The sequence below is a fragment of the Silene latifolia genome, chromosome 1 (assembly GCF_048544455.1).
Source record: "Silene latifolia isolate original U9 population chromosome 1, ASM4854445v1, whole genome shotgun sequence".
NCBI lineage: Eukaryota > Viridiplantae > Streptophyta > Magnoliopsida > Caryophyllales > Caryophyllaceae > Silene > Silene latifolia.
In genome coordinates, this window is record NC_133526.1 from 6,965,367 (window position 1) to 6,987,861 (window position 22,495).

At 36.4% G+C, this 22,495-nt stretch overlaps 1 protein-coding gene across 1 annotated transcript; it reads right to left on the reverse strand.

The window, feature by feature from the left end:
* Nucleotides 1-351: 351 nt before the first annotated feature.
* LOC141595527 (putative auxin efflux carrier component 1c) lies at nucleotides 352-8,240 on the reverse strand. The gene is made up of 6 exons (XM_074415493.1): nucleotides 6,635-8,240; nucleotides 5,751-6,018; nucleotides 4,080-4,165; nucleotides 1,429-1,586; nucleotides 749-825; nucleotides 352-648 (listed from the first exon to the last, which is right to left on the reverse strand). The coding sequence occupies exons 1-6, from the start codon at nucleotides 7,857-7,859 to the stop codon at nucleotides 582-584; spliced, it is 1,881 nt and encodes a 626-aa protein (XP_074271594.1). The 5' UTR covers nucleotides 7,860-8,240; the 3' UTR covers nucleotides 352-581.
* Between the last annotated feature and the right edge of the window lie 14,255 nt (nucleotides 8,241-22,495).

The following is a 22,495-nucleotide window of genomic DNA, read 5'->3' on the forward strand; positions in this document are numbered from 1 at the left end:
CTAATAAAAATAGAAGTCGTAGACTCTACAAGTTTATTAGATTTTGACAAAAAATAAATGGGCCCACTGAAATTTAGTCTTCGTCAAACCCACTATTTTTCCAAGAATTTGGGTTGGCGGCCCAACATTTCAAGACATGTTCTGCGTCTTTGAAGATCTCATTTAAACCAAAGTTTTTCAGCTTTTATAGAACCGTCCTATAGCCTGACATTCAATTTATCAATTAGGGATCTGTTTTACAAAATTCTTGTGTAATGCGCCTAAAACAAGAATATGAGTATTTGAAAAAAAACCATGGACTACAAAGGCGCAATGCTTGGATTGATCATCTATATCGACAATCATGTATTATGAAGATAAAAGATATAAACTGAACTTATCGTCACACACTTCTATTAATAAATTGGCTACAAACATCATTTTACAAATTCTTTTCTAAGAAAACAAATTCCGAGATCCATAACACTTTCCTTTTTTTTTCCGTCTTACCACTGGCCCTATTCATGTATCTGCTTCATTCTCACGACAACTTTACTTCAATGCCATAAATTATCGGCATTATTTCTTCAAGAAAAAACAGCTTACAGTCCAAGTAAAATGTAGTAGACAAGTGTTATCGGTAGCGCAATTAGCATCCCAAAAATCACCCTGCATAAATTCGTGAAAATATTAAGCAATGATTAACATCAAAGATAGACAAATAATTGAGACGTAATGAGTAACGTAATTATATGATATAAATGCTTACCCTGTGCTGAGAATGTCAGGGTGCACATTATATTCCTTGGAAAATACAAATGGGACAATTCCTTGTGGTAATGCAGCCTGTTTCAATATATTAAGCAAGAATAAAAATAACATTAATGTTTGAGACGACATAAATATGAAATCACATTCTTAACGTAATAACCACTCTTTACTAGTTAAGGTTGTTTGATGCCTTATATTAGGTCCGTTTTTTCCTGTCGTAAAGCAACAGCTGGTCCGATAAAGAGACGGCCATATATTAGACAGCCTTGAGTAGATACTATTCAACCAGATTCGGTTTATATTTAGATTTATGTTATTTAAAGGCGAGATAAGATAAAATTATAAGGGGTTTGATTTATACTAAAAATAAGAAAGCTGCAAATTTTCCGGCCTAACAACAATAGCTAGTCTTGTTATAGACGGATATATCCGTCTATAGCTAAAGACGGGTCAAATAGCTTGAAAGTGGTGACATTTTTTGCCCCCACCACCCCACTTGTTGTTTGTCCTATTAGAAATGTGGTATTGTATTTGGCCCGTCTTTGATTATAGACGGATATGTGCCGTCTATAATGAGATTTTGTGTAACAACAATAATATGGATTGAAGCTCTCTTAATACAATAATAATAATATGGGTGTACGAAAAGTAATTAAAAGTGAAGTTGAAAAAAGGGACCTGGACAATAGCAACATGCAAAAGAGGACCGCGAAGGCCAACAACAATAGAAGCAGCAGCCATAACAGCTGGTCCTGTTACAAATCTCACTGCCATTGAAAATGCTGCTACCGAATTCCCACATGCTATTATCCTTGGTTGTAATGCCATAAATAACCCTGTTTGTTTATCATCATTTGTATTCAGGACTATTATCATAATTATCACATATATAATCATCTAACTCCGTCATAAAATGTACATATATGACTTTTAGCCTCTGTTTTATGCACCTCATTTAATGATAATATAACAGTCGATAAAAGACTAATGATTCCGGAACGAAACGAGAACATAGTACTCTAACCTAGGCAATTAAAGTTGAGTTGGGATTATCTTCATTTCTTAAAAGCAATGGAGAGTCTATCTTCTCGCAATACAATTTTATATTATTTTTCTCATTTCACTTTATTTTCCCTATCATTTTCCTTGATAAAACCTAAATTGTTGGATCACTATGAAATGAAATCTATACCGTTGATAGAAAATATCTCTCTATTTCTTTTAGGAAATGAAAAGGATCGTAATTGGTTAAGATTTATACAAATTGATAAGTGTATTTTAAGATCTGAAATACAATAGAAGACTCATCATCGATCACAACGACAAATCCTTTGTCCTAACAACATTTTTCAATGACTCTTATATATTGGAGTCACTAGTCAGGTCGTCTTAACTTAATAAAACACTTTATACGAAATGACGTTTCAAAGAACAACATGCATCGATTCTGTGTTAAAATAGAATTAATACTGAATTAATTGACAAATTAAAGAATTTTTTTTAAAGTAGTAGTGTAGAATTTTTAAGGAATAGGAGTATACTCCCTCCATTCAACTCCACATGGCCCTTTTCTATTTTACGCACTATTCACAAGTGAGCGTTCACTATTAATTTTCTCTCAATACGTAAGTGAAAATATATTCGTGTGAGATCTTATTTGATTCATCTTTACGAGTACATTAAAAATATCTAATTTTTATAATTTTTGCAAATACGTAGCTAACGATATTTACCGCGTAAAACACGCGTTGGCAAACGTGATAAAAGAAAAGAGCCTTGTGGAGTTGAATGGAGGGAGTATTTAATTTGGTGATGAAGGAGTGGAAAATGACTTGAGGATTATACTTTTGAACTTTAATGCAGGGTATACTACTTTAAATCAGAAAATGTAAGTATAAAAATAAAAATATACTCCCTCCTATTCTACATAACCGTCCCATTGTGAAAATGGCACAAGAATTAAGAAAGTGAGTTTAGACCACACAAAACAGACAATGGGACAGTTATGTGAATAGACGGAAATGGAATTGAATTTGGACCACACAACACTTACCAAAAATAGACAATGAGACAGTTACCCGACTAGACGGAAATGAATAATGGGACGATTATCTGGAATAGGAGGGAGTAGAAAAAATGATAAAAATAGAATAAAAGAAGCATGCCCACATAAAAATTGGGTAATGAATAACATTCCTTTATGTCAGAAAGGCAGACATGTTTCTCTGATCTTTCATCATCACCACCACTATTAGTCCCCCGACATCATTGCTCAACTTGTCATCATTTTCCTATTTTCTTATAAAAAATACACCAAGATATTTTCACTACTATTGCACCATGACCATTATTTTGCATTTAGCATCATACTCATCTAACTTTCTTAATCTCTTTTTTATGTTTCGATTATTTTGAATAACGAGAGAATCTGCAATTGCTAAGATGTGTACTACGTAAATTTTCAAGTATATATAAACGTGATAACCTACAAAGTACAAACTATGTACACTAGGTAAACCGCTCTATTTACCAGGATAATTGGTTGAGTACTTGAGTCTAGCTCGTACCTTATACTCCTAACACTTTTGTATAGTTTTATCACTAATTTTTTCTAGTTTAAAACATTTTTATTAAAAAAGTCAGAATTATGTACAATTAACCCGTCACCTTGTCTAATTACATATCACAAATTCAAGATAACTAACAGTCTAGATTATATTGAATGTCAGGTTATGATTACATTTAAACTATAAAAAAAATGGAGTAGTGAGTGCTATAAAATATTAAAATTATCTAGATTATAATCTAAATATTAAATATTTAGATTTTGATTTATAGGGTATGAACCCATTAGCCTAAATGACCCTTTCAAGTTATGAAATACTTATATTTGAAAGATATAAAGTACTAGTTTCTTGACATGAATAAAGCACATGAAATATAATGACAAGCACTATATAGCACTTGCTTGACAAATTGTCATTAGATGACATATTAACACTAATGCTTAATCACTTGTCTAATGCTTGCTACTCAACACCTTTTTGTAAACAATTTTAGTAAAAAAGTAAGAGAGATGCATGTGCTCACAAAAGTGCTCAATAAAGTAGCATGAAAATAAAAAAATAAAAAAATAAATAAATAAATAAATTATGAAATAAAACGGTCTCACACCTTAATAGAGTCCCATTTTTATTTAAAAATAATCCATTTAGTGTTAATATATAAGTTGTTTTTTACATAACAGAAACATTTCAGTTCTCACGATATAAAACCGTCTCATGCAATAGTTACCGATAAAAAATGGAGAGATTGAGAAAGATACTGACCAAGACTGAACATGGCCATGCCAAGACCTGCGTCCGACAGAATTGAGATGGACTTTGCGATAATGGCCGGCATCTCTAAATGCCACCTAAAAGACACAAAGATACAAGTATTTCAGCTAAAAAACAAAACCCATTTTGTAATTTACTTTATACATTTATCTAAATAAATATGGTATAGCACGAAATAAAGTTGAGCTAGTCACATTACCACAATTGTTATTTTATTATTGGATCTAACTTAGATTGAATATCATAAGTTTGCACTAAAGGCTATACGTAGTGTTGAGTTAGTCTTATTCATGATGATTATTAGTTTCGAGTAGGGGTGAAAACGAACCGAGTCGGATATTAGTTTGGTCGGACTCAGTTTGTGCTCATGAAAGAAAATTAGTTATTTTTTATTTTTTCTTATAGATAAATAACATACATGAAGAAAATCGTAAAGGGAAGAAACTATAAGTGAAGTACGAAAACAAATTTGCAAGTAAATCAAGTAAAGAATGACATAGGGAGCACAACTGTGTACTTGTGTAGTTAATTACGTAGTTTTGTACTTTAAAGATGATAACGAGGACACAACTGTTGATTTTTTTAAAATCAATCAATTGCCTTTTGTGATTAAAATTATAAAACCTTAAGTTTAAATATATTGAAAAATTTGTTCTCCATACATAATACTCTACAAAACAAATTTTCAGAAAATTATATTTTCAACAAATAAAAACGCAAAAAATGGAGTCAAATTGTTATCTCAAAAAACGTAAAAATCAACTAGTAATATTGGAGCAAAAAAAGAGTTTTAAAAATTAGAATAAAAAGTGATAAAATATTAAGTTAAAAACAATAACTTTAGGACGAAGAAAGAATCTTTTAAGACAGAGAATATCATGCAAAGTACTACGATTACTTTGATCAGTTGATGTAGACATCTATGTTAATAATCTTTTGTTGACACATCTACATTCTTCAACAGAAATTAAGTAAAATCCAATCAAATTGTGAGCTACATATGTAAAAGTGTCAATTTTAAACTAAGATCGTCTACGTTCAAAATGACTCACACTCAATTAAAATAAATGTGAAACTAAAAAAAGGTTGGCACTCTGTGAAATGTCTTAAAATTAAGACGGTTATAAACAATACAAAGAGATTTAATAGGAATAATTATATTAGTTGGGCCTCAACCATCATAATTATTCCAATTAAGATTAATAATAGCTCTTAGATAGAGTAATAAATACTCGTATGTAACTAATCGGTGTTTCAGATTGACTTTTTTCTACAATTTGTAAAACTCTTGGTGGTACTATTTAAGTAACATTCGTTTGTCTGAAATTAACGAATAGAAATAATGACTTAATGAACCAAGCAAAATTAAGTGACAACCATAGAATCTCACTTAAGACCGTTATGTTTTGCATAGAGATTTTTTAATAGTTTATACAACTTATTTATTGGTGTTATCATTACACTCCGATATACACTTTGTATAAACTATTACAAAAGACCGATATAAGACAGTACACTATATTGAACAAAAAATTTCCAACACGTTATCTATTATCACGATAGCTTCATCTTAACTATTAGGTTAAGACCTCATCAGTAGACTGATATAGTGATAGTTTTGTAAGATATAAAATCGTTTTACATAAGAAAACGAGAGTGTACCTGAAAGAGACCAAAGACCAAATGAGACCAATCAAGCTAGAATAAGTATTTGGATTTCTGATAAGTTTCCTCCAAACCATGATGAGTATAAGTCTTGTCATGACACTAGCAGGAGGCAATGCTTTAGGTCTTCCATCATCAGCTTTATCACCACCACCGTTACCATGATTATGATGATGTTCTTTCATTTCTCCATCTATTCCTCTATTTCCAAAGCTAAATTCATCTCTTTCCAAATACTCTTCTTGCATATCTCTTCCACCTTCCACTACATTCATCAACATGAAATCATTATCATTCTCCACGCTTACTATTATTTTAATATTATATTCTCATTATGAAAAAACGACAATCATAGCCGATTAAAATAAGGTAAATGTAAAAAGAAGGTTGTAAGAGATCTTAACTTAAAAACGGATTGTCTTAAACTAGAACTATTCATTTTTTAAAAAAAAGGAAGTAAATTTGATTTTTGAAAACCCTATTGCACAAGCTAGGATGGTATCGGCCTATCGGGTGATATTCAACATCATTTATACGTGTTTTATGTGAAAGCGTGATACCAAAACTCACTAATAGTACTTACAAATGAATAGCGATTTCTTTACGTTTAATTAAAGTATTTCTCGTAAATTAAATGAATAAAAACGTAAAAAAATCAATTGAGACAAAGAGATTATAAGTTTGAATTTATCAAACATAATTTAAAAATTAATTATTTAATTCATGTTTTATGGAAGGATATTATTGATGATACAATACATTAAAACATCAAACTTTTCAGCAATCACAATATATAGTCCAGGTATTTAAAATTTTAATCAATGGTAAATAAATGATTGAGACGGAGAAAGCAGTGACATATGAACAAATAAAAATCATACCTTTACCAGGAGAAACATTCATACGAACTTCCTTAATAGCTTGATCAGAAACACCATAATCATGTCCACCAAACACATCAGAAACAGGGGAATTACTTGAACTCCAAACAAACATATGAACATCTTTACCTACTTCTTCTCCTCCCTTTTGCAAATTCGATCCGCCTTTTTTCGCGTTATTACTATTACTATTACTAATACCTCCGTCTTTTTTACTAGGCGAAAACATTCCAGGGTTCGGGGTTGGATAAGCCGCAGGATACTTAGTCGTTGTCCTGACCACATTATTACTATTATTATTACTATTACTGTTCCCACCTGTGATATCCTCCTCGAAATTAGAGGGTCGGGGAGTTGGGCCTCGTGATTTAGTGAGGCCCAACTCGTACACATCCCCGGCCCCGAAATTAGAGTTCCTTCCACCACCACCACCAACCATTGAATAAAAGTCAGTGTGATTGAAACTCGACCCACGAGGGGTCGGGTTTCGTGACGACTGCAGAGAATAAATCTCTGCATTCGTCAAATTAGACGGACGGGGTGTATTGGACGAAAATCCATGAGAACGCCTCGAGAAAATATCTGATCTCGAGGCGTTCGACCTACGTACGGTCACATGTAATTTCCCGTCTTCTTTGATTTCCGCTTCGGTCTCTAACGGCATCCGACCGTCTAACGAGACAACGTCCGAGTCCACGTGGATAGACACGATGGACCCCGCCGTTCCAGGAAATTGTTCAGAGATGAGAGTCCTTGCCGCTCGATACTCAAACATAAATAACATAAGAGTATACCAAATAATACATTGTAATACAACAATTTGCACCATTAAACTCCCGGAAAAATCCCCATACATTCCTTTCAACAAAGGAATACCCATAACTAGCGTATTCGGTAAAGTCGATAACGAAAACAACGTTATCGTCCACTCAAGCGAGCCGCGTTTACTAACGCGGCTCCAAATAGCTAACACGACCAACACAATCACTTTCTGAAGCGTATCCGCTAAAATAAACTTAAGGTTCATCTTATACGGATTATTTGAAGATATAAAATGAAACGAAAGAAGCGGAACCGCGAAAAGCGCGACGAACCGGTTAATCCCGGAACATTGGTCCGGACTAAAGATTTTCCACCATTTGACCGAACCGTACGCTAGGATCATGGCTACGTAAAGCGGCACCATGGCCGTCATTACATGGTAAAAATCTAATATTGTGATCATTTTTGTGTAATAATAGTTGAAAGTTGTAACGGTCGAGTATTAAGAAAGGTATGTCCTTATTTTCCTACAGCGGCGTATAAGAAAGGTATAGGAAAGGAATGAAGAAGAAGAAGGTGGAGATGATGATTAAGGTAAGAGTGTTAAAGGGTTTGGGAAATGGAGAAAAAAGAGTGCATGTGCGTGGGGAGTGTTGGGGTTTGGGAATGTGGGATATCATGCATATGGGTTTAAGCGTGGTTGAACTATCTTTTGAAAGAATACAATTGTTTTAGTAGTTTAATTAGTGTTGTACTAATATTACACGAATGAATTTGATGGCTTTGGGAGTAGTGAGATTGTTTTAAACTTTGTAGTTGTGGTCTACTATGTGTAAAGGAGTATGGGTCTTCGAGGGGGAGGAGCTTATTTATGGGAGGAGAGATTTTCTTCCGATGGTATTTAGTTTCGGTATCACCTTTTTAAATGATAGAGTATAAGTAAAGGAGCGGAGTCGATGCTTGTAATTCTCAGCAGTGCCACCATCTCATTTTCCTTCATGCAAAATCAGATAGCTCGTGTTGATTATCAATGTCATCGTCTCACATGTATGTATACGGTGGTGCTACGAAGTTTTTTCTTTATAATTTAGGGTTTACGGAGTACCTTATATATGTGGGAGACTGATACTGATATATTGGAGAAATAATATTATAGGAAAAGAGTTTGTAAGTATATTAAGAGAATATTGTTTTGATCATAAAGTTTCTCATAGGAATATTCTGGACCTAGGGTTTTCTATTATATAATGTGTTATTCTGTATAAATATCTCTTTTTTATATTAATAATATAAACTGATTATTTCAATTATCTTACAAATTCCTATAATTATAATTTACGGAGTATTACATATTCATTTCAATTCGAAAATACTCGTGTTACAGAAAATATTCGAGTTTAGTGATCGAGATTACTCAATAAGTCAGGATTTGAATTATCACCTATCGATAAATTTAATTATAATATATAAAAAATTAGGGTGTCGGAGTTAAATGTTTGGTGACAAATTAGGGGGACCAACATCGATTCAACCCTTCTAAGATCCTACACTGATTACGACTCCGATAACAAATTAGTTTAATAATAGTGATAAATAGAAAGGAGTAAAATTATGTATCTAAATAATTAGTGGGAAGAAGTGATAACTTTTGTAAGCTAGTGTATTGTTTTGAGCAAAGGTTATAGAAATAGTAAAGGATGGGTAAAATAAAAAAAGGGCACAATATTCAATGAAAAAGGATTAATTAGTAAAAGAATATTGGTTGGAATTGGTGTATTGTGTTTGGGAGTAGTTGTTTGGAGAAGTTAGCTTTTTTTTAATTTGATGTATAAAATGTCTGCAACTATGAAGACACTGTTCTTGGTTTTGTATACTTTTTTACACACTCTTTCTTCTTGGATTCGATGTTTCAACTCATGCTCTTCATTCCATGCCCTATCTATCTTCGCGTGTGTTCCCTCTTTCTTTTCACTTGTGCTTAATTCTATGTATCTACCTTCACAAATCATATTATAGAATAAGGGCTTCTGTTGGACACTTATGTCTAATTTTTTTGAGGTGATTTGAAAGTAGATTGGTAAAAAAGTGACTTGATTCGAATAACCCGACCCGACATCCGGACTTAAGGCCCGAACTTGACCCGCTCCCGAATAACCCCATCTGAATGTTAACCGATTAATATCTACAAATAACTTGATAATAAATGACCCGAAAACGAACCGAACCCGAATTAACCCGACCCGACCCGACCCAACTCGAAATCTACAGACCTGAAATGACTCGGTTCGAAGTTGACTTGACCCGAACCTGACCCGATTAACCCGTTTGTCAGGTCTAATGGTTCAACCATTTAAAAAGTGATCACTTTACAATAATCATTTTATGTTAAAAAGTGATCATTTTACATTCTAATATAAAATGATCACAGTTTATTATAAAGTGATTACTTTTTATTCGTCGCATCATAAAACGATCACATACAATTATTTTTGTGAAGTTTACCTCAATCTTTGGAGCATGTAGGATGGTTCAAAGTGCTTTGTAAGTAGTCGAATTGTTTCGAGATTCTTTTCATTTTCTTGTTTGTTCATTACTTATTCATTTACTATTGATAGTCTTAACATTTTATATTTGGAAAAATCACGGAACTTGGATTCGTTTAAGATAATTCAATTTAACTTTAGATTTGACATAACGTTGTCAATTTTTTTTTTTTTTTTTTTTTTTTTTTTTTTTTGACAGTAAGAGAAGAAGCAATTACATAATGTTAGAGCATACTAAGCTCTTAATACATTCGTAATTTAACTTCACAACGGATCTAACAACTAACACTAAAGAAAGATAATGTCGGATAGAAAAAGCAGGTTGGTGGAGTACGAAATAGAAGTTGCAGTCATCGTTGTCAACATCTTGCACACAGCTAGCATCTTCGGAATGCCATCGACACATGTGAGTTGAGGAGAGGCAAGGACTAGGTGTACTTACGCCACAAGAGCGTAGAAAGGAAAGGTGGATTATAGACCATTATTGCAACGGCCTACATCCGATGGAGAATGAACTCCTACACCTTGGTGATGGAACTCTACAGTCACACACCCGGCGATGAACCAAAACATACAGAGTGTACAAAGACCATATCAAAAGACGCCCGACAACCAATCTTCTGTCCATAATTGCTACAAAGCATAGTCTTGTGACGAATCCAACCCATACAAGACATAAATCTTCCACTAGAGTCTCATAAATGAGACTTATTATGACCAAAAGTAAATTAATCGGAATGACACCCCATGGATAAGAGGACAGGACACCCCGAAAATCCATAAAGGAACTAGTAAGATAAACCTATAGGAGGTTATTATTTGAAAAATTAAAAAGCAAACGAAACCAAGAGCAAACATTAGACGGAGGTGAAGACCACCGCGTCCAGGCCAACCAACAACATTGCCAAACCTCGACTTCACCCTACCCCGCACATCTCAAACAAAGAAATTCACATCAATCATGAAGACACACCAACCTGATCCGACAACCACCAAGAAGACCAGAAAAGGACCCAACACCATAAGCATCCACACGAACCAAAACAGGATCTCCCACAGCTTAAGTTCCAAAGACACAAACCTCAACTGACTTACACCAAGGAGTCAAGGACACGCATGCATGCAAACCCGATTCACCAACGACACCTCCCCGGACCACCGCCCAACATGCAAACAAAGCAAACAACCGGAACGACACTGACAGAAACAAAAGAAAAGGAAATGGGACGATAGGTGGGGGGAATGGGGGGATCACCATATCAAACCCAAATCGACAACGACAAACAGCGACGCACCCGGACAAGGACCAAAACACACAAACAAAACAAGACCAAAACCAAACCAAGGGTGGGGTGTAACACCCCCATACTCCAAGTGCCTTACCAGGACCACTCAGGTATAAGGATACTACCATCTCGGTTGCCCGAGGTACTGAATATCATAAGACAATAAAGAAACGTGCTTTTAAAGTAATTATAGATTAAGTGATTACATGTTCAAACCAAAACTAATAAAAGGAATTACAAGGTTCTCATACGGTCTACAGCTAAAACTATCAAAGCTACTAGACTTCGTCTAACACAAATGGAAGACTTCTAACCGCCACGTGATGACTCATCCTCCACTATCCCATACGCGTCATATCACACTCCGCTCAATAATCGCTCACCACCCCGAATGGATCACCAGTTTTTAAAACATTTAAACGGGTCGATTAATCACACAATTCAATACATATATCAACAATAAGATAAACAGACAATGAACTGTCATCACACACACACACACACCACCAACTCCCATCGTCTCAATACGACCGTCCACTGGACCCACCACATCGATGGGGACCGCAGCGTTCCCACCTAAGCCCCGCTCATCGTACGAGCGATAACCCCGTCCCATTAATGTGCACATCCCCTTTCGTGGCGGGTTCCACGAAGGGCGAAACTAGGGCGTGATATCACTCCCGCAAGTGACCCCACTCAGCCGAGAACGCATCTCGAGAACCATCACAAACACAACCACAATCACAATCACAATTACAATTACAATCATCATATCAATCAACTAACTACAAAGACATCACCAATATCCCATTATGGGACTAATACTTTGAGTAGAAATCCTACCGGATAGCACAACACGCAGACGGTATCTCAAACTGTCTCAAAACGCCTCTTCTATGAACTCTCCTCCTACCATACAACACATAGATACTACTATTCAATTACTATTCATAAAAACCCCCAATTCCTAAATTAGGGTTTCACTAATCTTAACAAAACATTATATAAATTACATTAAAAGCTTACCCTCGACGCAAGGAATCCAACGACACAAACTACGATGCAAACCGACCGTCCAACTCCGGAATTGTCAAGAACGCGATTAGGAAGAAGAACTAGTTGCTTTCTCTCTTAAACAGGTTTTAGGTTTTGTAAAAAGTGATTTAGAACAAAGACGAATTGGTTTAAATACCTTAATCGCGTAATTAACAAAACCCGAGAAAACTCCCCCGTAAAACCGGACACTCGATCGAGTACCCAAGGTACTCGATCGAGTACCCCCCTACTCGATCGAGTACCCCACTACTCGATCGAGTACCCAACAGTCGAAACTATTTTATTTCGCAACTTGCCCTTACTCGACAGAGTAAGGGCTACTCGATAGAGTACCCCAAGACTTATAAATACGAGTATTACAGTCTTCCCTCCTTAAAACGAACTTCGTCCCCTAAGTTCAACCCATACATAAAAACAACCATACTGACTCGACCAAGACACAACAACTTAGCTAAGGACTCGAGAACTCGACCGAACATAGAACATGAACTCTTAACCCCCATTCTACCAACTATGTTTACTTCCACAACATGACTCACTATATCGTATCTTCCACATATATATCTCTCACGACACCAACTCCACACATAATCAACTACCATCCTCTAATGTTGCTAGCTCCATAATATCATCAACTATCAACATCAACTATCAAACCCAATTCCAAGACACTCATAGACCTCAAACGGAATGTTACATTCCACCACCCTTAAAAGGAACTTCGTCCTCGAAGTTTACTCACATTCATAACATCATCCTCCAACTCACAACATTATATAAAATATTCCCACACTCTGAAGCATCACACTACTACGAGCACGGCCATGGCCTTTTATAAGTATTGTCCACAAAACAAATCCCTCCTTTACGCTACGCTAACACTCTACTTCCAATTATATTACCGCATGCACCACCATGAGACTCTCTTTTATTGCATCCTACTCCTCTTAAGACAAATGTTACGTCCTCGTAACTCGCTAATACTAAACCCTTAGCTATATTATCTCATTATCCTCATCACCACATGTCAAAGATAATCGCCTATAACCTCATTTCCATAACCACTCCTATTTCTCAAGGCTCTCTTACTTCAACAGTTCTCATACTTCAAATCAATCCGCACACCCCTAACCTATACCATAAGGCTCGTAGCAAAATCACCATACTAACTCTCCATTATCACTGCAAACCAAAGATACCTCGCTATGTAAAGCACTTATCTTCCGTAAGCATAACTCACGATCCGCACTCGTTACGTACACGCACACTAGATCCTCAAGTTCTTTCTTTCATTACCGCAAAATTCATACACAACTTAACATGACACTAATTTCCCCAACACCCCACACTCACTGTCTCAACAAAAGATTATGAACTACCTGCCGCTTTCAGCTCATTACAACACATGATCCACGAATCATTTCCCATTACCATGTCTACCGATGTCTCATCTGAAAACAAGATCAACATTACCGTAACAACCTCTCACAACCGCGTCCCATCAATGTTATCACTATCCCATGACAACAACGAAACATATACAACTCTATTTCACATCATACTCTACCTCATTCCCAACTTAACCTAGTAACGAAAACATAAATAAGCAAGACAACTGTCTATCAGCACAAACTGAAACTCGTAGAGAGCAACATCAAACAAAACAACAATCCATGTATAACTGGTATGTACTTTCGAAAACTCGTATCATAAACATCCCGCCTACTCCACCACAACCGGTGACGGCATCACAACACCGCCACCAACAGCCACACCGTAGTGCGAAAATACCCGCATCACAACACTAAATATCGAGCCCGGATCACCACCCGAGGCACCACAACCACATCGATAGACATCACAACTACATACGATTCCATAAATACTGCCTCGGAAATAACCTTTCGGACAAGGAAACTTACTCCAATCCACTTTACTCTATCACAACGCAACATATTATATGAAATAACAGATAAGCATCTCATGAACATCATCTCTACCATTTCACGGAATACACGTGTGTTATTAATACACATAAAATTATAACTAGCCATGTCAAATTAATCAAATTATTACCTTTTTGGATATCATTCAATTAAACTACCGTGTCCAACATATATATATTACAGAACATTCATAAAATAGCTTTATAATTATCACACCGTACCACTTCTTGTGAGGTCAGAACCTCACACAAACATTTACACATATCATAGACCCGTAATCACAACCAACTAGTCAATCCTGACCACGTAAGTTACCACTCAACAAAGGTTACCTGCTGTCCGAGCTTAACTCGCATGCCCCTCATCACATTCTTCCATTCGCATCACCAAGACCTTCGCGCCATACATAACCATACACAAATAACACTCATTATGAGAAACCACCTCCTAAGACTATGTCTTATACTTCCTGACAACCATACTTTTATCAATTCAGTCTTTACAAAATCAGCCTCTTTAGAATTGCCACTTTTCTAATATACACTTTTCCTTAACCACTAGTCAAAGACCATAACACTACCACTTTGTCCAGGACATCAAATCTCTTCACTCATCTCTAAATATCATGATTTCTTTTCTATCTTTGGTTAACATCCCAAACAACGAACATCGAATCCATGAACAAAATTATCTCAACATTCTTCCCAATATTTTCCTTAATTGAATCATCATCCATTTCTCCACCAAAATCTCATATCATGCAGATATTCTTCTAACTTCTTACTTTCCTTAATTCCTCGAAACTCATTATCAATCATGTTGTCCTGAAACTCCTATATAACCTTCAGCTAACATCTTCGTGATACTATCACACATTTCGATGATTCCTTACCTTTACATCACATAACTCCGGTGAACATTTTCCTCAGCTTACTTTTATCCTTCTTTTCTCTTTACACTCAATAATACCAATTTAATAGCTCAACTCCTTATTACTTCTATCTAACCCTTTTGTGCACCAATTACCTTCTCATCGCTCCAAAACTCAAATCCCATTATTTTATATCGATATCATCTCCCTCTTTCTTACCACAAATATTCTCTTATTATGTCATCAATCACCCTTGCCACTAATACATCCATAGAATCAACGTTCTTGTTCAACAATTGCATCTCCTTCTTACATCTCTAGAAATCAAAATTCCTTTCATACCGCCAATTACCCAAGGAACTCACACAGTAGTTTCATCTTTTAATAAACCTCCCAAACTCACTCACTGTCTATAAATACACCTCGCGACATGTCTCCACAAAGTTCACTATATATTACTCTTCTCAACCCCTTTAAACGAACTTTCACTACATAAATCCATAACCCACACGACTCCTAACCATTTCCCTCCTTAACTCTTTACACATCTCAAGCTGCCACTTTCTACATTCTTACCTTCAATCTTTTCATTCTCACGTTCATTATACTCACATCATCCCTTGTCTATATTCACTTATTTTTACATTACTCAACACACAATCATATCACTCATCCCGTCTCGCAAAACGTGCGCCATGCCTCAATAAACTATACCAATCTTCCTTTTCTTTTTCCACCATCTATCATAATCACATATAACTCATGTCCTCCCCACCGAACTCATACTCATCATAGTGCCACTCTTTACATCATAAGATTGGGTAACTTACGCTTCAGGACCAACACATACGTAAAACAGTGCATAAAGAAGTAATACAACACCTTTGAATTAAACGTAATATGCAACGAATGTCAAAAGACAAACATATGACCCGAAATACGCATATGACCTGCACAGACCCCACTCGATCGAGTACCAGAACCTACTCGATCGAGTTGATGCTACTCGATCGAGTGCCCAACATGCTCGATCGAGTGCCCCGACTCCAGAACCCAAATAGACCTTCTGATCTCTGACTTACTTGACCGAGTAGCCCGGCTACTCGATCGAGTGACCCCATACTCGATCGAGTGCCCGAGGCACTCGATCGAGTGCCCAGAAACACGATTCTGGTCAAAATAACGACAAGTACCCACTCGATCGAATCAAACCCACTCGATCGAGTCATGGACTTTCGTGAATACTACCCGCATGTTATCTCACATACCCTAACGTACTATGCATTCATTATTATTTCAACATTATGATTACAACTACGCATTCAAATCTGCGCGACTCCTCATACAATCAACAAAATAATCTACTTCGTGTTATTAAGTGCCACGTTATAAACAACCATCATGCTTTTCATCCAATTCGTTATACAAAACACATATCATTGAACCTCTATTCTTCATGTTACTACTTACCAAAAGTCAAACATTACCACCTATCATGCTCATATAACATTCAACTTTCAATCATGTATTACTCGCATGTTTTAAATTTTCATAACTTTTCATAACACAAACCACACCCATACACTACAAATCCTATTTCCATGTTGCTAATACAACAACATTACAAATCCACTTCATCACACATCATCATATACGAACTACATTCTTTTTCTACCATATCATTCATCATTCTCATATACTTTTTCAACGATTCCAACCAACATGTCAACCAACTATCATGCAACATACTTTCAACAAACCATATACAACACAATTAACATACACGTCACACATATACCCACGGACTCCACGTTCCCATACCATGTGACTGGCTTAAGTATCATGGGGCCAAGATTTTGAAGTGAGGGCGCCTACTCACCCAAAACCTAGCATCAGCCGGGGCTCCCATTACACATACACCAGGTTCATTTTATTAGACTCCCTATGTTCATTATGTTCATTTGTTACAGTTCCAAGATCGTCGCTCGATACCATTTGTAACACCCCCATACTCCAAGTGCCTTACCAGGACCACTCGGTATAAGGATACTACCATCTCGGTTGCCGAGGTAATGCGAATATCATAAGACAATAAAGAAACGTGCTTTTAAAGTAATTATAGATTAAGTGATTACATGTTCAAACCAAAACTAATAAAAGGAATTACAAGGTTCTCATACGGTCTACAGACTAAAACTATCAAAGCTACTAGACTTCGTCTAACACAATGAAGACTTCTAACTGCCACGTGATGACTCATCCCGGCTATCCCATACGCGTCATATCACACTTTGCTCAATAATCGCTCACCACCCCGAATGGATCACCACAGTTTTTAAAACATTTAAACGGGGTCAATACTAATCACACAATTCAATACATATATCAACAATAAGATAAACAGACAATGAACCGTCACACACACACACACACCCACCAACTCCCCATCGTCTCAATACCGACCGTCCACCGGGACCGACCGCGCCAGTGGGGGACCGCAGCCGTTCCCACCTAAGCCCCGCTCATCGTACGAGCGATAACCCCGTCCCATTAATGTGCACATCCCCTTTCGTGGCGGGTTCCACGAAGGGCGAAACTAGGCGTGAGATCACTCCCGCAAGTGACCCCACTCGATCGAGAACGCATCTCGAGAACCATCACAAACACAACCACAATCACAATCACAATTACAATTACAATCATCATATCAATCAACTAACTACAAAGACATCACCAATATCCCATTATGGGACTAATACTCGAGTAGGAAATCCTACCCGGATAGCACAACACGCGACGGTATCTACAAATTGTCTCAAAACGCCTCTTCTATGAACTCTCCTCCTACCATACAACACATAGATACTACTATTCAATTACTATTCATAAAAACCCCCAATTCCTAAATTAAGGTTTCACTAATCTTAACAAAACATTATATAAATTACATTAAAAGCTTACCCTCGACGCAAGGAATCCAACGACACAAACTACGATGCAAACCGACCGTCTGAACTCCGGGAATTGTCAAGAACGCGATTAGGAAGAAGAACTAGTTGCTTTCTCTCTTAAACAGGTTTTAGGTTTTGTAAAAAGTGATTTAGAACAAAGACGAATTGGTTTAAATACCTTAATCGCGTAATTAACAAAACCCGAGAAAACTCCCCGTAAAAACCGGACACTCGATCGAGTACCCAAGGTACTCGATCGAGTACCCCCTACTCGATCGAGTACCCCGGCTACTCGATCGAGTACCCAACAATCGTCGACTATTTTATTTCGCAACTTGCCCTTACTCGACAGAGTAAGGGCTACTCGATAGAGTACCCCAAGACTTATAAATACGGAGTATTACATGGGGGGAATGGGGGGATCACCCCTGAGTTGGAATCAAAAGAGACGGTGACAGGAAAAGGTAACGGAGGGACGGGGACGACAAGAGGGGAAACACCCTGAAACATGCAAGGACACCAACAACAAGACAGACGGAGTGAAATGAAACAAAGAAGATCCTTTAACAAATCGAGCGACGGCAGCCCCACATCCGGCAAGAAAACCGGATAAAAGATGCTTAATCGTGGTCCTGGACAGCCGACAACCCCACCTCCGACGACGATGAAGGCAGAGTTGGAACTGTGGTGGAAGTGACAGGTGGAAGAAAACGATGCTTAATGGGAAATTCAAGGGACGAGATGTGATTTATCGCCGGAGATAGGTTTTGGGAAGAACCCATCTCCGGCGATAGGGTAAGGGAAGAAGAAGGGGACAATGTGTGAAGGGTGGAGGCGGCGGAACAAGGAAGGCTGGGTTAGGGGTTTTTTATTTGTTTTAAGAGAGATGGAAGAGGAAAGTTAGAGAGAGAGATATTCGTCCAAAATTAATTTACGCTTAACACCAACAAAGTTAACCTCATGTGTGACTGTAGAGTTCCATCACCAAGGTGTAGGAGTTCATTCTCCATCGGATGTAGGCCGTTGCAATGGTCTATAATCCACCTTTCCTTTCTACGCTCTTGTGGCGTAAGTACACCTAGTCCTTGCCTCTCCTCAACTCACATGTGTCGATGGCATTCCGAAGATGCTAGCTGTGTGCAAGATGTTGACAACGATGACTGCAACTTCTATTTCGTACTCCACCAACCTGCTTTTTCTATCCGACATTATCTTGGGAGGACGAAAATGCGTTATTTTTTCTAAAATTTACGGTAAAAACAACTATATTTATAAGACTGTTGTATTTGTATATAATAATTGCGAAAGCATTGTAACTTAGGCTCTATTCTTTTCGGCTTAATTTCAGCTGACTTTAGCCCACTTTAGTTCAATTCTGTTCAATTCAGCACACTTAAGTCTAACTCAACTTATTTCAGCTATATTTATCTGAGCAAATTTCGATTCAGCTAAGCTTCATCCAGCTCATTTCAACTCAGTTTTCAGTTTAGAATCTTCAGATTAACTTCATTAAACCTCAAAAGAATAAGGCTGAATCAACATTGCTAAATTAATAAGGCTTATAAGACGGACTAGGCTTATATGACTTAACTTATGAGCTACTGAGTATTTATTTTATGTATCTCTTACTCCCTCTATACCAGATCAATGGTAACACTTACCTAATACGATCATACCACACCAATGGTAACATACCTTATTTGGCCCACATTATTACCAAATTATCCTTATACCCATTTGATATTTACACAAAATATCATTACATACCCCACCTGTCAACCCACAATTACCTACCCCATCTATTTTTTCCCTCTTTACCCTTGCTTTTACCCTTTTTTCTTAAAAATTTCATTTTTTACCATGTTACCATTCGTATGGTATGGAGGGAGACATTACATAAAAACTCGGGAGAAACGGTTTCTCAATAGCGTTATTGAGAGACCTCTTATATAATGGCGTGATCGACCCATTGAATTTTTATTTTTTCCATATTATATCTCCCACTAAATTAGTGAGAAATAGTATATCATGAGATCTACTATTAACATTATTAAACGTTCGCAAATAAACAAACTTTATGATAATACGAGCTTATAGGACCATATTTTGAATGGTTTACTAAGAGTACAATGTTTGGAAAACCTAGTGTAAAATTAGCAAATCATGGTGGAGTTTCACGTGCCTCCCCACCTTGTTATAAGTTTATAACTAGACATAGTGGATGGCACTTGATGCTTTGTTGTGTTATACTTTCTACATTACTTATATTAACTGAAATTGGTACTCCATGATGAACCTAAGGCCTTGCACCAAAACTGACACGGATACGACATAGACATGTGACACGATATTCTGTAAAATTAAGGACACGAGACACGTTATTTAAATTTAATAAAATATACTCCCTTCGTTCCGGTCATTTGTTGTCATTTGGTTTTGGCATAAAGACCAAGAAAAGAAGAGAGAGTCAATTACTATATGACATGTGGACTAAATTGAGTGTGAATGACCAAATTGTTCATCAAATGCATTCCTAATATAGAAAGGACAACAAATGACTGAGACACCAAAAAATGGAAAATGATAACAAATGACCGGGACGAAGGGAGTATATTTTATAATTATAAACGTTCGATTTTATTTTTATAAAAGTATTTGATATTAAATTTAAATAAGTGAAAGTAAAACTTGCCCTTGATTATAACTCATTTTCATTTATCAACCAAACGCATCTTCTAATAATCCACATCTCATTTCTCGTTTAAAGAACATTATTCACCCCAAATGATGTTCAAATGTCATGGACACGCGTCGGACACGGTCTAAATACCATGGACACGCGTCGGGCACGTTCCCGAATAAATGTAGAAAGTAAGACACGGCTTTATAGATGTCCGACATGTTTGGATGTGTGTCCGAGGAGTGTCGGTGTCTAACACGGTGTCAATTACGAGACGACTGATTATGAGAAGTGTATGTGCTACCTAGCGTAAGGCTCGTCAGCTCTTATTAATACGTGTATAATTTACCTATATTATAATCATTTCAAATAATTTTCTCTCTATTTTAGTGTGTGTTTGACCTAGTTTGTAAAAGTGTTTTTGGACTCAAAAACACTTTTTGGCCAAACACATAGATTTGTAAAAGTTAAACAAAATTTCTCAAAAGCTAAAAATCTATATTTTTGCACATAGAAATAGAAGCAACTATTTGTTGTTTCTGCTTTTGAAAAACACTTTTGAAAAATTAAACTTGAAAAACAAAAACTCATTTTTGAGAATCGAGGCCAAACATGCTCTTAATATTTTAAGAGCTAAAATTTGCCGGAGTCCACGAGTCAAAAAAAATATGCCCGATCGCGGCGGCTAACCCGTTGGGCCTAGAAGACGGACTCCGAAAAAGCCGAATATGGAGGCTAATATAAAGTAAAGGATAAGGCAACTGTTCGATGGGCCACTTGGTTGTTGCACTGGTTATCGTATGACTACAGCCCACTAATTTAATTGGTGTATGAGATAAGACACATGGGCTGACATTAAAATTGGGCGGATAGTGATGATTTACAGTCTGGTGGGCTTAGTGTCGTAAACTTAAGAAGAAAGTCTCGGGTCAGACTCGGCCCAGTCGGCCAACCCAATTCTCTCTGTTAGTATGGCAGATTAGTTGGACAGTTGGTCTCTCAAATGGGTCGTTTGGTTAAAAATATCGGAATGGATTGAAATAGATTGTTATACTATTGAGGTATGAAATTAAGCTCTCTTAGGTAAAACGAATTGAAAATGTAGCTGAAATCTGAAAATGTATCTGGAAACTGAAAAGCTACCCGAAACCTGAAAAAGTAGCTGATAAGGTAACTGGAAATTAGGACCCTGATAAAATGATTGATTATATAAAAAAATGTTTGGCAAATCAACTGAAAAAGTAGCTTATTTTGGTAAAATAACGTAAAAGGATATAATAATTATTTAATATATTAAATTAAAAGGGTAAAAAGATAATATTATCAAGAATCAGGTACCTGAAATGTGAAATGCTATTATAGGTAACATTTCATTTCAAGAAAAATAAGCTACCTAAATTTTTTCTCAAAAAACTATTTCAGTCAAACCAGGTACCCGAAATGTCTTGTCAAACGGAGCCTTAAAACCTCATACTTACTTACAGTGTTTGTTCGGTTTTGGAATGGATTGAGTAATATGGTGGAATGATTTAGAAATTTGAGTGTATACATGGGTATGAGATATCAAGGGGTTGAAATTGAATTAGAATTCATGGATATTTAACTTCATTCCAAATCCTTCCAACCAAACACTAGACTGGATTAACTCTATCTCAATTCATTCCAAAAGGTCCAATTAAACACCTCCTAAAAAGGTCGTTCCGTTTTATAGGTAAAATAAAATATACTCCCTCGTTAACCATAAATACACATTAATTTAATATTAA

Bases quoted from the DNA above. Each gene is read 5' to 3' on its own strand.
- LOC141595527 (XM_074415493.1), bottom strand. From the start codon at position 7,859: ATGATCACAATATTAGATTTTTACCATGTAATGACGGCCATGGTGCCG. The intron at 4,166-5,750 runs GTACACTCTCGT...TGTGTCTTTTAG, and splicing joins TGGTCTTTGGTCTCTTTCAG to GTGGCATTTAGAGATGCCGG. The intron at 1,587-4,079 runs GTCAGTATCTTT...ATAAACAAACAG, and splicing joins CATGGCCATGTTCAGTCTTG to GGTTATTTATGGCATTACAA.